Source organism: Arvicola amphibius, chromosome 2, assembly GCF_903992535.2.
Source record: "Arvicola amphibius chromosome 2, mArvAmp1.2, whole genome shotgun sequence".
Taxonomy (NCBI): domain Eukaryota; kingdom Metazoa; phylum Chordata; class Mammalia; order Rodentia; family Cricetidae; genus Arvicola; species Arvicola amphibius.
In genome coordinates, this window is record NC_052048.2 from 131,469,288 (window position 1) to 131,484,059 (window position 14,772).

Genomic DNA, 14,772 nt, shown 5'->3' on the forward strand with positions numbered 1-14,772 from the left:
TTTCAAGACATGGTTTCTCTGTTAACAGCCCTAGCTGTACTGGAACTAGCTCTTGTAGACCAGGCTGGCCTCGAACTCACAAAGATCTGCTTGCCTCTGCCTGCTGAGTGCTGGGATTAAACGCATGTGCCACCACCGCCTGGCTGAGGGAGAACTTCTTGCTTCATCTGTCTGGCCCATGTTTGTTCTTGCTCAGCCTTTTTTTTAAAAACTACATTTACTTTAGGGAGGGGGGAAGGCATGGAGCATATGTGGAGGTCACAGGTCAATTGACAGGGGTCAGTTCTTTTTCTCCAGAGTGTGGCTTCCAGAAATTGAACTCAGGTCATCAGATTTGGTGACAAATCTAGTTACAAACCTCCCTCTCCCTTATTAAAGACAGACTTTCATGTAGACGAGGCCAGTGTCAGCAAAGATGACCTTGGATTCCTGATCCTCCCGCCTCTACATCCACAGTGCTGGGGTCAGGGGAGAGCACTATCATTCATTCCCAGTTTATGAGGTGCTGGGAATCAACGCAGAGTTTCATGTGCTAGAGAAGCACATTCCACAGACTGAACTACGTCATCCTTGGATAGACTGTTATGTCATCCCAGGAGAGCAGCTGAAGAGGCAAGAGAAGGCTGCTGTGCTGGGCCCAGGCCTGCCTTATGATGCGACGCAAGAGTGCGTGATTCTGGTCCGCCACTATACTAGACGCCATTTCAAGGATGCTAAAATTGCTTAGAAACTGAGACAAGTGTGGACTGGAGACGTCTCGGTGGCTAAGGCAGCCTGCCATTTACTCATGAGGACTGGAGTTCAGAACCCAACCCTCACAACTATCAGTCACCCGAACTCTGAGGGAATCAGCTCCCTCCTCTGGCCTCTACAGGCATGCACAGATGCATACACATACATAAATATGTGGCACACGCCTTTAATCTCAGCACTTGGGAGGCAGAGGCAGGCAGATCTCAGTGAGTCTGAGGCCAGCCTGGTCTTCTACAAAGCGAGAGTTCCAAGACAGTCAGAGCTGTTACATAGAGAAACCCTGTCTTGAAAAAAAAAGTTGTGAGAAACAGATGTGGCTAGAAGAATCCACATGCTGCAGATACCTGGAACACCAGTGAGCCAGTCTGCAGAGAAATCTTAGGACCCCAACTCCACAGTGATCAACTCTACCAACCACACAGTCTCATCCCAGACATGAGCAGTAGTCACTGGACTTTTCCTCTGTCCCCACACAACTTCTCTTTTTTTGGGGGGTCCACCATACACTGGAATCGGACAAAGCTTTCTTATTATCGACATTCTTTATTTAGTCCTTCTCCCAGTGAGGGCAGAGGTTTGAGGGTTCGTAGGCCCCGACCCACGTGAGTGAGAAACGGTCAAGAGGGCATGGAGAGGGCGCCAAGCCAACAGCGCGCTGCTGCTAGCGTGGCGCTTCCGAGGACCGCAGGCTCCATCACAGTCCACGCCCCTGCGTTAGGAACAAATACACGGTGATGGGCCTGTATGAGGGGACTCAAGGGTGGAGGCAGCAGGCCCTGGTGCATGGGCTGTAGCCAGTCCACAGGACCACGGCTGATAACGGTCCAGGGATGAGGCTGAAGTCCAAAGGGAAACCACAAACCTCAGGTACACTCACTTACTTCCCAAGCTGTCTTGTGAGAAGGGTGTCATTGCCAATGGTGGAGGTAAGAGAAGAGGGTGAGACCTGCCTCCCTAAGGGGCATCGCTAAGAAATGAGGTCGGCGCTAGAAGTTCTCAGTACACAAAGTTGCAACAAAGGAAGATTAACTGGGCCACCAGCTCTTGGGATAGCAGTCGCCTTGCTTGGTGATGAGGGTCTTGGTGAAGCTGATCAGCAAGTGCTCAGGGACCCATCTGACATGACAAGTAGCTAGGCATGCACTAGCCACCACGGCCTGAAACCTCACGGATAATGATGGGGAGGGAGCTAGAGCTAAAGAAGAATGGCTCTGTGTGCACAGGCTCGGTGGCACCCTGAGGGCAGAGAGAGATGTTGCCCTTTCTAGGACTGATGTCGGCATCGATTGTTTTTAAGAACAGGAGTCAAGTCAGGGTCAATGTCAGGACAGGGCTACTTGCTTCTCTCTTCAGAGAGTCCAGTGGGCTGGGTGGCAGGGGACTCTCACTGACCCAGCACCTAATGGCAGAAACAGCTTCATTGGAACCTTATTAGGATAACCACCAATAAGTGAAATACTATCTATGCTTTAAAGTATATAATACAGACATATAGATGTGTGTTATATACACATATGCACATGAATATCATAGATGATTATATATGTGTGTGCGTGTGTACACGAGTGTAGGTTCCCGTGCCATGGCATGTGTGCAGAGATCAGAGGACAATCTGCAGGAGTCCTTTCTCTCCACCATGTGGGTCCCAGAGGTCAAACTCGGGTAGTCAGGCTTGTGGCAGTAGCCTTTGCCAGCTGAGCCATCTCAGGGCCTTTTCTTCCCCGGTAGCCAGTGCGGCTCCTCATGCACATACCTCACTCTTCGCACATTTCCTTATTAGTCATCGCTGTCTTCGTTCTCTATTTTAACTGTGCACTGTGCTCCTGGGTGGAATTACAACACGCTCACAAATCTACACTAACAACCGTTACGAGAAAACCCTTCCCTTACCGTTACCCATTCGCATTGCCAGGTGACATGCTGTGCACCTCGGCCAACATCCCGTTTTATACTTTTAACTAGCTGGGGTGGGAACAGTCTCAAACAATTTATTCCCCCAGCCCCAAGGCTGCGGATGGCACCTGGGGCCTTCCACGTGCTGGGCCCCCAAGGCTGGGGATGGAGGACCTTCCACGCACTCTGTCCCTAGCTCATCCTTCCAGTCACAAGAGACCGCATCTGCGGACTTGTCTTCACCTCTCCTCCTCAAGGCGTGTTTCCCCCACACCACACTGAACCCGTCAATCTGCAGCAGAAGGGGCATCAGGGGCCTTCTCAGTCTCTCTTCATTCCAATGCAAGACTTGAAACATTCCCATTTTGGGGTTAGCTGCCCACCTCACAGGCCTTTCTCTCCGGCCCCTCACTCTGCCATCCCTTACCCCAACCCCTGCCCCTCCTCCCTACCTAATCTCGTGGGCTGAGCACAGACGTTCCCCTGCTGCTTCCTGTGAACTTCCTCGGGTGGTGGAGTAAGAGTTCCACAGCAAAAGCAGCAGCAGCAGCAGCAACAGCAACAGGTCAAGAGGCAGCAAAGGATGACGAGTGTCTACAAGACAGGGGAGGGGCCATGGCACCTGTTCCTTTTGTAGCTCCCTGCAGGTCCTCCCACCATCCTCACGCCCAGAATGTGAGAACAGAGGCATCTGTCTAGAGAGGAAGGCAGCCCTTCCCCCTCCCTTACTCTATTGACACAGACAGAATCATACTATGTAGCCCAGGCAACCCAGTGCCTCCCAAGGGCAGGGCTCAGAGGCATGTGCCACTGCAGCTGGCTTTATCTTTTTTTATGTGTGGGTGTTCTGCCTTCATGTATATCTGTGCACCATGTGCATGCCTAGTGCCTGCAGAACCCAGACGATAGCTCTGGGACGGGAGTTACAGGATGTGGTGAGCTGCCATGTGAGTGCTGGGAATTGCACCCAGGTCCTCTAAAAGAGCATTAAACACTCCCAACTGTGAGCCATCTCTCCAGCCCCCGCCCCCAACTCCTTTCTTATTTTGAGGGACTAGGAAGAATGGCAGTACCTTGAACCAACAGCTGTTCACAATAAAATAGTATCTGACGCCTTCTTCACCAAAATGATCAAATATGTATATTCCCAGCGAGCCATGCTGGTCGTAGATTTTCTTTTTGGTAGGGTCACTGAGTACAGCATGGGCTGTGTTGATCTCTTTGAAGAATTCCGCCGCTTGAGTGTCCCCTGGATTCTTGTCGGGATGATACTGCAAGGCCAGTTTCCTACCCAGGCAATACCCAAAGGACAGTTGGGGAGGTGTAGGAAGTGACCGAGAAGGGAAGGTTAGGAGGAATGGCAGAGTGGAGTCTTTAGATGATGCATGAGGTACATGGGAAGTACACAGGATGGAGACAAGGTCACATCTGAAGAAGGGGTGGCCTTCTTTGGCCCCCAAATAAAAGCTTCTTAGAAAAAAAAGTCTGATGAGGAAAAGGGATTGAGGGGAAATACCAGGGTTGAATAAATGGCAGGGGTCTGAACCTGTAGGCTTTTTTGACCTCTTCAGGCCGGGCACCTTTCTTTAGTTCCAGTACTGCGTAGAGGCTTGTTCCAGTCTTGGACAGTCGCCGGGGTGTGTCATCTCTTTGAGGCATGCTCTGGGCCAAAAGGACGAACATTACAAGACAACGGTCTATGGCTACTGTGACTAGAATCGGAAGAATGCAGAAATGTAACAAGGATCCATCTTCTCTTCACGTTTCCCGTAAACTGACCTACACCTGCCCAAGCTGGTAGCTGGGTTTGAAAGACCAGGGTAACCCAACCATTAAATAGGGGGTGGTTAAGAAATGGAGAAAAGTAACAAGTGGGAAAGAACTAGCCAGACCAGAGCCCGCTAGCTGCAGGTCAGGTTTAGGTCCAGGATCCCAGGAGGGCCTAGGCCAAGGATGCTTGCCCCTCAGTCTCCGGTCTCACCTCTACCCTTCAGAGAGCCCACAGCGGTGAGAGCGGGATGGTTCCCTGGAGCTGCTGCAGGGGACACACTCTGAGGAATCCAGAACAGGTCCCAACAGAGTGGGGCGGAGGCCTGGGAGGCCCGTGGGCCCCAGGAGGATCCAGGGAACTTGGGAACTTCGAGTGTGTTGGGACAGCCTAGCCTTGTGTCGACTCCCGACCTGGCTCTTTACCTTAGAATTGGTCTATTAAGCCAGGTAGGCCTCACACAAGCTTCCTTCCTTCTGGTGGGCGCGAAGCTTCATATTGCTGCCGGGGGACCTCAGACAACTGCGCTTGCGCACTTTGTAGGAGCCCCGAGTCGTTTTCTGGCGCCCCCAGCGGGACTGAGTGGAGAGCTCATATTGGGCCTGGGACTTATTTCGCTCCAGAAGCCTGACCCTCAGGCCCAGGGCTGGGCGTTACTTCCAGCCCCCAGGGCAGAGACACAGCCTTCCACATCACCCCTCTTCTCCAGGGAGAGGCCATGACCAACCAGATCACCGTCATGGCTCTTCAGCTCACTCACGGAAACATTACAGGCTTGGTGACCTGGCGGAGGAGAGGTAGGCGGGGGCTATCATTCCAGATTTCCTCAGAGTCTTCACTTGGTCCTTTTTATTTCCCTTACATCTAGAAACTTCTCTACAAACATTGAGACTTACCTCAAATGTCAGTGTTCCGGGAAATCTGTCCTTCACCCCTCGGTTGTCCCCACCTTGCCTGTTACGGCACCGTCAGACTGTAACTGTTAGTTGGCACAGCCCTTAAAATCCTTTCCAAAAGCTATTCCCCCGTGCTTCCATAAGGAGATACCGCCGTGTAATTATGTAATCTAGATTGCATATTGAGTTATTATTGATAGTATACTAACCCTTGTCATGAGAATGCTTGAACACATTTCTGATTTTTGTCCAAGGGTAGAGTAGTGGAAATGGAAGGATTGAGTCAAATTGAAAGAAAAAAAAAACACATCTATGTGGTGTATGTGTGAGTGTGTGTGTGTGCACGCAGAGTGTGTGGACGCCGGTAGTGGCTGGCGTGTGGAGGTCAGAGAACACCTTGTGAGAGTCAGTTCCCTCTTTCTATTATGCAGGCTGCAGGGATTGAACACAGGTGACCATGCTTGGTGACAGACACATTCACCCAAGGAGTCATCTGACTGGCCCTGAATATACATATTTTAAGCTTTTCCAACTTGGCTTTTTTAAAAAAGATTTATTTATTTGATGTGTATGGATACTTTGCCTTACATGGGTTCTAGGATCAAACGCAGGTTATCGGGCTTTTTTTATTTTTTTGTAGCAAGTGTTTGTGTTATTTGTTGTTTTTGATTTTTCAAGACATGAAATTTGCTCTGTAGACCAGGCTGGCCTCGAACTCACAGAGATCTGCCTGCCTCTGCCTCCTGAGTGCTGGGATTAAAGGTACGTGCCACCGCTGCCCGGCTCCGATGGGACTTCTCATTCTTCACAGGAGGCAGTATTTGTGGTGTTGGTTTCCTTTGCAGAGCAGAGTTCTCAGTGCCTCCTGGAATGTAATTGCATGAGCTTTCTTACTCAGTAATCCCTGTCCATCTCTCCTTTTGTAGCTTTTGTTCTTTATTACGGCTGTTGTCGCAATTCGCTCCTTCTCCTAGGGTTTAAATGCGAAGTCAGTGTTCCACCCCTGGAATGCCAGACTTTAGGCACACTAAGTCTGTACATAAAACCATATTCACCAAGCCCACGGGATGGGGCAGATGAGTTTTGAGGTTACCCAACCAAACAAGAAAGGCAGAAACGGACCACATTAGTGGTTTGTGCTGTGTTTAATCTTCTAACCTCAATTTTCAACAGCACCCAGGGGCAATAGAACCGGTGAAACAAACCAGATAATTTCTGCACTGTGCAGGGAAGGGGAGCAGCAGGCTCTAAAGCAGAGTGAATGGACAGAGGCTTCCTTACCTCGGTTTCCAAGGCCAGGGTGGCTCTGCCCTGCCTCTTCCTCCAGTCTCGTTGAGAACCACCGTCCCACTTGCTCTGGGATCTGTCCCTCTTCTTTCTTGTCACGTCTCTGTGAAGATGCTGTGTTTCCTGTGACCATGTTTCCTCTGGCTGGAGGGTCCCCTTGCTTTACAACTCATCCCCCAAAGGTTTCAGGAGCATGCTGCCTCAGACAAACTGGGTTCTCCTTCCGCCTCCTTACTTCAGAGCCTCCACCATGATTTCTGTATTATCTTAGTTAGGGTTTCTCTTATTTCAACAAAACTCCATGACCAAAAGGCAAGTTGAGGAGGAAAGGGTTTATTTGGCTTACACTTCAGCATTGCTGTTCATCACGAAGAAAGAGATGGCAGGATCCTGGAGGCAAGAGCTGGCGCAGAGGCTATGGAGGGGAGCTGCTTACTTGCTTGCTCCCCATGGCTTGCTTAGCCCACCTTCTTATAGAACCTAGAACCACCAGCCCAGGGATGGCACCACCTACTTTGGGCTGGGTCCTACCCCATTGATCACTAATTGAGAAAATGCCTTGCAGCTGGATCTCATGGAAGCGTTTCCTCAGCTGAGGCTCCTTCCTCTGATGGCTCCGATTTGTGTCAAAATGACACACAAAACCAGATAGTACATGTATACATATACCATTGTTTTCATATTCATTTCTTCAGTGTCTGGTTTTCTCGGTTGACAGTGCCCACAAGGGCAGGGACCTTGTTGGTTGGTGTCTCCAATACCTACAGCTATGCCTGGCTCTTAGTAAGCGAATGAATGAGCTGTTGCTAAAGGGTCGTGCTCCCCGCGGAGTGTAAGCCTGGAGGTTAGCTAGCAAAAACTCCCTGGGTAGGGGCTGGAGAAATGGACAAGATGACAGAACCTCCCTCCCTACGCTTCCAGAGGTGAAGAGACCAATAGAAGGAAATGGGGAGGACCGAGAGTCTGGAACTCGATACTGAGCTCGTTATTTCTGTGTCTGAGTGTTCCTTCAGCTCTTAATACAGTAACTGGGATACTGGGTGTAAGCAATAATGAAAGCAATAATGTAATAATTAAGTAATAATATTGTTTATCTATTATTAATAATAAACATAATATTTTATATTAATAATTATTATAGCATAGCACAATTATATCATATATAATTATATATTTTATGACAGTAATATAATTATAATAGTAATTGATGGTAAGTATTAAAATGATATATTTATTTATTTATTAAATATTTATTTATTTATTATGTATACATTATTCTGTCTGTGTGTATGACCGCAGGCCAGAAGAGGGCACCAGACCTCGTTACAGATGGTTGTGAGCCACCATGTGGTTGCTGGGAATTGAACTCAGGACCTTTGGAAGAGCAGGCAATGCTCTTAACCTCTGAGCCATCTCCCCAGCCCTAAAATGATATATTTATTATTATTAAATAAGTAATAATAAAGCAATAATGAAAGAGCACCTCCACCACGCCCCTTAGAGCTGGCCTGATCACATCCCGGTTTGCAGAGGTGAACCCTGGGAAGGAGTTACTAAGAAGCCTTTACATCTTGTTGGAGGCTCCACAATTACGTCTCATCTATGCCCTCTAACATTTGAATTCATCATAGTTCGCAGCCCTCTAGAGAGCCTTCCAGTCCTGTGAGGTCCTGCTCTACCTGAGAAGGTGCTGCAGCCAGGTGGCTGCAGAGCACTGGGACAGAGCAGGGCCTGGCACTCTGTGACCTGAGGCTTCTAGACTGTTGCCTCCAGAAATCACAGGTCCTTTGATGGCTCCTCACCTGCATCATTGCCGTAGGACGAGTGCGCAGGTCCGGCATTGGATATCTCGATCGCCGCTCTGGCTCTGGCTCTGAGTCTAACAAGCTGTATGAACTGATCCCTTGGTTCTCAATTTTTCTTCTGTAAAATCCTGAGTTATCCCACAGAGTTGATTCCAAAACTTAATTAGATTTAGTTGCAAAGAAATAATAGTAATTATTCTTTAGAATTAAAGGCCCCCACATGCCTTTAATTCCAGTACTCAGAAGGCAGAGGCAGGTAGATCTCTGAGGCTAGCCTAGTCTACAGAGTGTGTTCAAGAACAGCCAGGGCCACACAGAGAAACCTGTCTTGAAAAACTAAAATAATAACGATAATAATAATAGGAAAAGAAACAACAAAATAACCTTGTCAAATTTCTTGAGTTCTTTGTCTTCCCATAATTCCTTGACTCAGTGAGCTTACTGTATCCCACAGCTATTTTGTCCTGTCTGAAGAAACCTTGAAGCATCCCTTGTTTGTCCACAAACAAAAGACACTGTCATATAGCTAGAATACACACATATACAAGACGGCAAACACTGGCATATTTATATCCAAAACACCATGCTCTGGAACATATGTAATTGGAGAGAGAGAGACATCATAATTTGTCACATCTAACAAGCAGGTTCTAGAATTACAGTTTTTGAGCTGGAAAGGACCATGGAGATTTAACTCCAGCCTGTTTCATTTCCCAACTGAAGCAGGTATTACCCAAAGAGGACTGAGCTGCTGAAGGTCACCCGGTGGTGTAATGGCTGCCCCCTATGTTAGTCAGGGTGCCATCTCTAGAGCGGTGATTCTCAAACTGTGAATTATGACCCCTTTTCACAAGGGTCACCTACGATCATTGGAAATATCAGATATTTACATTGCGATTCATAACCATGGTAAAATTACAGTTGTGAAGTAGTAATGAACATAACCACAGTGTGAGGAGCTGTGTTAAAGGTTGCAGCCTTAGGAAGGTTGGGACCCCTGCCCCAGAGAGACAGAGCTGATACGAGAACTTTTAGAATGGCTCATAGGTAATAAACACTTGGACACCAATGAGAGTGGAAGAGAAAAGATGTCGTTGGTAGAACTCTGCTAAGACAGATACTGAAAACCTTGGTACCCAGGTTGTATTTTCATTTCATACGCTAAAACCACATGGTGGGGCAGCCAAGCAAGCAAAGTTTACAGAATGGCAGTCATTGGTGTTAAGGGCAATGATCTGTTGTCTCAGCTATTTCTCCAGGTCATTTTGTTTCAGGTAGCAAGCAAGTGAAGCCATACTTGATAAATAGGCAGTATAGGCAGCGCTTTAAGTAATCCACTGCTAAATCAGCATCTGATAGTTGGTCTTTTCTACCTTACTCTACATCGTGACTATTCTAATATTGGCTGTCCCGAGATGCAAAGTCAATTATATTTTGATTGATCGTGTGTATGTGTGCGCATGTGTGTGTGTGCACGCGCACGTGTGCATGCTCAAGCCCACGTGCCATGGCACATGTGTGGAGGTCAAAGGACAACTTGTGCAAGTTGGTTCTCTCCTTCCACCATGCAGATCTCAGGAATGGAACTCGGGTCGTCAGGTTGACAGTAAGTACCTTTACGTACTGAATCATCACTCTGGCCCAAGTGTGCTTTATAATAAATTTGTATTGCCTTTGTTAGACAAGGTCTCATGTAGCCCAGGCTAGTCTTTAACTCTCTGTGTAGCTAAGACGGCCTTGAAATCCTGCTTCTCCTGCATCTGTCTCCCAGAACTGGGGTAATTGTCACGTCGCACCACACCAGCTATATTTATCCTATCTGAGTTTTTATTGTTGTCCTTATCATTGTAATGATTCTGTCCTGTCTCCTCCTGACTTCAAAAAGAAAGAAGCTTCTTTCCATCTGAGAGAGAGAGAGAGAGAGAGAGAGAGAGAGAGAGAGAGAGAGAGAGAGAGAGAGAGAGGGAGGAGAGAGAAAGAGGGAGGGAGGAAGGAAGGAAGGAAGGAAGGAAGGAAGGAAGGAAGGAAGAAATCAAAGACTCTACTCTGAGATTTGCTTATTGTCTCCTTCTCCCAGTCCTTAGACCCTGTTTCTTACTCCTCTGCCAGTGTGCTTCAGGATGGAAATCAATTCTGTACCTCTCCAAATTCGGTGTCTCCCATTGCCTTCACAGAACCCTCCGCAGTCATCTGCCTAACCTGCTGTATTCCAGCTGTTCCTCAGCTCTGTTTTCTGCTCTTGTGCCATGCACCCCATGAAACATCTAATTAATTAATTAATTATCAATTAACTTGTTCAAGAAGTATCCACTAAGTACTGCCAATATGCCTTAGATACATTGATAAGTGGCCAAAGTTCTTTTTAACTTTAAAAAAAATATTCACTTTATTTTATGTGAGTATTTTGCCTGCATTTATGTATGTGTGTCACATGTGTGCTTGGTGCTCCATGGAGGTCAAAGAGGGGATTCGATCCCCAGGACCTGGAGTTACAGATGGTTGTGAACCATTACACAGGTGCAGGGAATCAAACCAGGTCCTCTTCAAGAGCAGCAAGTGTTCTTAACTACCAAGCTGTCCCTCCAATCCTCCAAAGTCTTTTTTAATAGATTTTTCTGGTCTTACGTGTATGGGTGTGTACATGTGTGTGGATGCCTATGGGTGCCAAAAATGGAGCTGGAGTTACATCATAGGTGTTTGTGAGCTGCCTCACGTGGGTACTGGAAATCAAACTCTGGCCTTCTGTAAAAGCAGTAATGTTCTAACCAGGGACCATCTCTCCAGCCCCCAAAGTCCTTGTCTGTAGAAGGAGCTTCAGGCTGTGTCCTGCCACCCAGCTTTCAGCCACCGGCTAGCTTATGCCCCAAAATAATTATACGGAAACTGTATTCTTTTAAATACTGCCTGGCCCATTATTTTTAGCCTCTTACTCACATCTTGACTAACCCATATCGAATAATCTGTGTAACACCACAAAGTGGTGTCTTACCAGGAAAGATTCAGCATGTCTGTCCTGGTGGCTGGCTTCATGGCGACTGGCTCAGAGAGGAGAGGCAGGGCAATTGTCTGAGCCATCTACCTCACTTCCTTTTTCCTGTTCTGTCTACTTCAACCACCTAAGGGCTGGCCAAGACAGTTTGTTTATTAGCCAATGAGAATCCTCCATCACTTGTCTCATTGCCTAGTCTCATACCCTCATAAGACATCCATTAGCTCCTTTAACACAGATTTACTGAGTGTTATCATTCATGTCTGCCTGGTCTAAGTGCCAGGGATAAAGACAAAACTTTTAGGGCCCCTCAAGGTGGCTCAGTGGGTTAAGGTGCATGCTGCCAAGCCTGATGACCTGAGTTCCATTCTGGATACCCACATGGAGGAAGGGTGGAGCTGGCTCCTACAAGTCCTCTACCTTCCACCTGAGCACAGTGGTACACATGTATCCACATACATACACAATAAACACACTAAATATGTGTGTATAAATGTATACACATATATGTTCCAAAGTGTATTTTCTTTTTTGGAGCATTTTGTTTAACTTTTTAAGATTTACTTTAATTTTAATTCATGTATATATTTTTTAAATAATTTTTATTTTATGTGCATTGGTGCTTTTCCCACATGAATGCTGTATGAGGGTGTTAGATCCCCTGGAACTGGAGTTACAGACAGTTGTGAGCTGCCATGTGGGTGCTGGGAATTGAACCCAGGTCCTCTGGAAGAACAGTCATCTGTTCTTAACCTCTGAGCCATCTCTACAGCCCTAATTCATGTATATTTGTGTATCTGTGAGTATATGCACACGAGTGAGCACAAGTGCCCAGAAACCAGAAAAGGCGCCAAGCCCACTGGAAACAGAGTTACCGACTGTGAGCTCCCTGATACAGGCAATGGCTGCTGGAACCTGAACTCGAGTCCTCTAGAAGAGCAAGCACTCTTAATCGCTGAGCCATCTCTTCATCACCCCACCCCATTTTTTTCTTTTGAGACAAGTTAGGTCTCCTTGTATAGTCCTAGGCTGGCTTTGAATTCATAGAGATCCACCTGCTTCTGCCACCTGAGTACTGGGATTCAAAGCTGAAAAAGATTTTTTTCTCCAGTTTTTGGGACAGTGGGGCAGCATCTCACTATTAGCCCTGGCTCTTCTGGAACTCACTATATAGGCCAGGCTGGTCTCAAACTCACAAGAGATCTGCTTAACTCTACCTCCAGAGTGCTGGGATCAAAGGTGTGTGCCGCTGTATCTAGCTAAAAACCATTTTTTTCTTTTGCCTTGGTTTCTTGAGCTAAAACCCTTTTTACATGTTGCTTGTTTATTGTGTGTGCACCCCGTGTTGGGGTAGCAATGAGAGGGCAGCCTGTGCCCGAGTAGGTCAGTCATTGAACTCATGTTATCAGGTTTGGCGACAAGTGCTTTTTCCTGCTGAGCCAACACTCTGGCCCTGCTTTGTTTTAGTTTTAAATGTGACAGGATTGCTGTCTGCAGCCCAGTGTGGCTTGGACGCACTTTGTAGCCCAGGTTGGCTTCAAACTCTCAATCCTCCTGTCTCAGCCTCCTGAGTGCTGAAATTCCAAGCAAATGCCACCACATCTGGCTTGGAGTTTACATTCTGTTGAGCAAAAATGGCAAGAAAAATAAGTAAAAGGTAAAGGCTAGGTAGCCAGGCTTGTAGTTCACTGTTGTGTCAGAGTTATTTCCAAGCATCCCAGGCCCTGGGTTTGGCCCTGTTGTTGTAATAAAAAGGATGAGGAAATAGGTCGCTGGCACATCTGGCAGATCCACTACAGTTAGGGATAAGGACAAGTGCAGATGCCCTGTGGCAGGGGTGTGCCTGGCATATTGTAGCTGTGGGGAGTGGAGCAGGGGGCTGGGGCTTGTAGGCCTGCAGAAGGATCTTGACCTGGACTCTGCATAAGAGAAAATGCCTAGCAGGCAGTGGTGGCCCACCCTTTTATCCCCAGCACTTGAGAAGCTGAAGAGGTGGAGCTCTGAGTTTGAGGCCAGCCTCACCCACAAAGCAAGTTCTAGGACAATCAGGGCTACACAGAGAAACCCGGGGCAGGGGGAGGGGAGAGAGAGAGGAAAATCTGACTTGTGCTGCCTAGCTACTGGACTGGACTGGGAATATAGTCACAGGATAAGAGGAGAAGTGGGAATGGGGAGGTCACCTGGGAGGTGAGCACAGCCATTGGGAGGCCAGGTGGTGGCAGTGTGGAGGGTGGCCGTGGCCGTGGGTGAATACCGAGGAGTCAAGGATGGCGGTAAGGTTTCTGGCCTGAGCGAACGGAGGGAGGTGTCATGTTCTGGCATGAGGGCGCTGTGGGAAGAGGAGGTTTGGGGTTGAGTAGTTATCAGGAGCTCGGTTTTTAACTTTATAACCCAAGATGCTTCCCTGCTAGATATTTGAGACAGCATCAAGAATGGCACTGGGTAGAGAGTTTGGAGGGAACCATCATCTGTAGATGTCATTTATTTTGATTCTTTTAAAATAAATCCCAAGCATAAAACTTGAATAGGACAATGGCTTTCCACACCCAACATTCAGTCCTAACAAACACTGCTTTCTGTTACTACTTGACACCATATGAAGGCTTAAGACCATAGGATAACTCCGTAGGAATGAGTGCAGAAAAGTAAGAGAGACAGCGACCAAGTCCGGATCAGTTCATCATTAAAAGGTTGTAAAGATGAGAAGAGAGAATAAGGGGTCAGCAAAGCAGGAGAAAAAAAAAGTGCTATCCTGGGAGCCGGGTGAAGAATCAAACAATTGTCGGATGATAATTACAGCTCAGGGGTGGACACTAAGAAAGAAAAAGTAGCATGCAGGAGAGTGTTTAGTGTGAGACCTGACCTAATTAAGAGCCAGGGAAGTCTCCCTGAGGCAAGGAGACATTTAAGCTGCAGGCTCTTGTCATTCTCTTTATTACCAACGAAAAGCCCGCCTCCTCTGCCCGACTGCCATTCTCACAACCCACTTCTCCTGTTTGGAACGGCTTAATTGAGAGCCCTGTGGCAGCCACTAGTGGGGCGCTGGGGCACAGCATGCTTAGATTGCAAATTTTGTCTGCTGGCTTTAATCCTGACTTCATTGCCTCCTCTCCCGACAGACGCTGGTTCAGGGTGGGGTTTTAACCTGGGTACCCCTGTAGCTTCTTCCAGGCTCTTCTGACAGAGGCCCTGTGGAATCTGGCCTTGAATTGTCCTCCTGGGGACAGGCAGTGTTTCCTGCGTCTGTCAAGCCTTTGGGACTAATAGATGACCAGTGAGTCACCTTAGAGAAGATTGCTAGAGAGGCAGAACAGGGCAAGTAGTAGGGCATGTGGATGAATCATTATCGCACTGATTTAACAAAGGACCGAAGAAGAAAAC

The 14,772-nt window shown here is 47.6% G+C and overlaps 1 protein-coding gene across 1 annotated transcript; it reads right to left on the minus strand.

Moving 5' to 3' along the window:
• Positions 1–2,058: 2,058 nt before the first annotated feature.
• Positions 2,059–4,305, minus strand: Dnajc5g (DnaJ heat shock protein family (Hsp40) member C5 gamma). Its single transcript, XM_042054555.1, has 4 exons — positions 4,193–4,305; positions 3,720–3,933; positions 3,074–3,240; positions 2,059–2,152 (listed from the first exon to the last, which is right to left on the minus strand). Exons 1-4 carry the CDS (start codon positions 4,303–4,305, stop codon positions 2,059–2,061), a joined length of 588 nt encoding a protein of 195 aa, XP_041910489.1.
• Positions 4,306–14,772: the final 10,467 nt, after the last annotated feature.

What these genes read in the sequence shown, in the direction of transcription:
- Dnajc5g (XM_042054555.1), bottom strand. Translation starts at nt 4,305, where the DNA reads ATGCCTCAAAGAGATGACACACCCCGGCGACTGTCCAAGACTGGAACA. An exon ending in GAGGTCAAAAAAGCCTACAG is followed by an intron (nt 3,934 to 4,192) that starts GTTCAGACCCCT and finishes TTGCCTGGGTAG; the next exon opens with GAAACTGGCCTTGCAGTATC. An exon ending in TGAACAGCTGTTGGTTCAAG is followed by an intron (nt 3,241 to 3,719) that starts GTACTGCCATTC and finishes CCTGTCTTGTAG; the next exon opens with ACACTCGTCATCCTTTGCTG.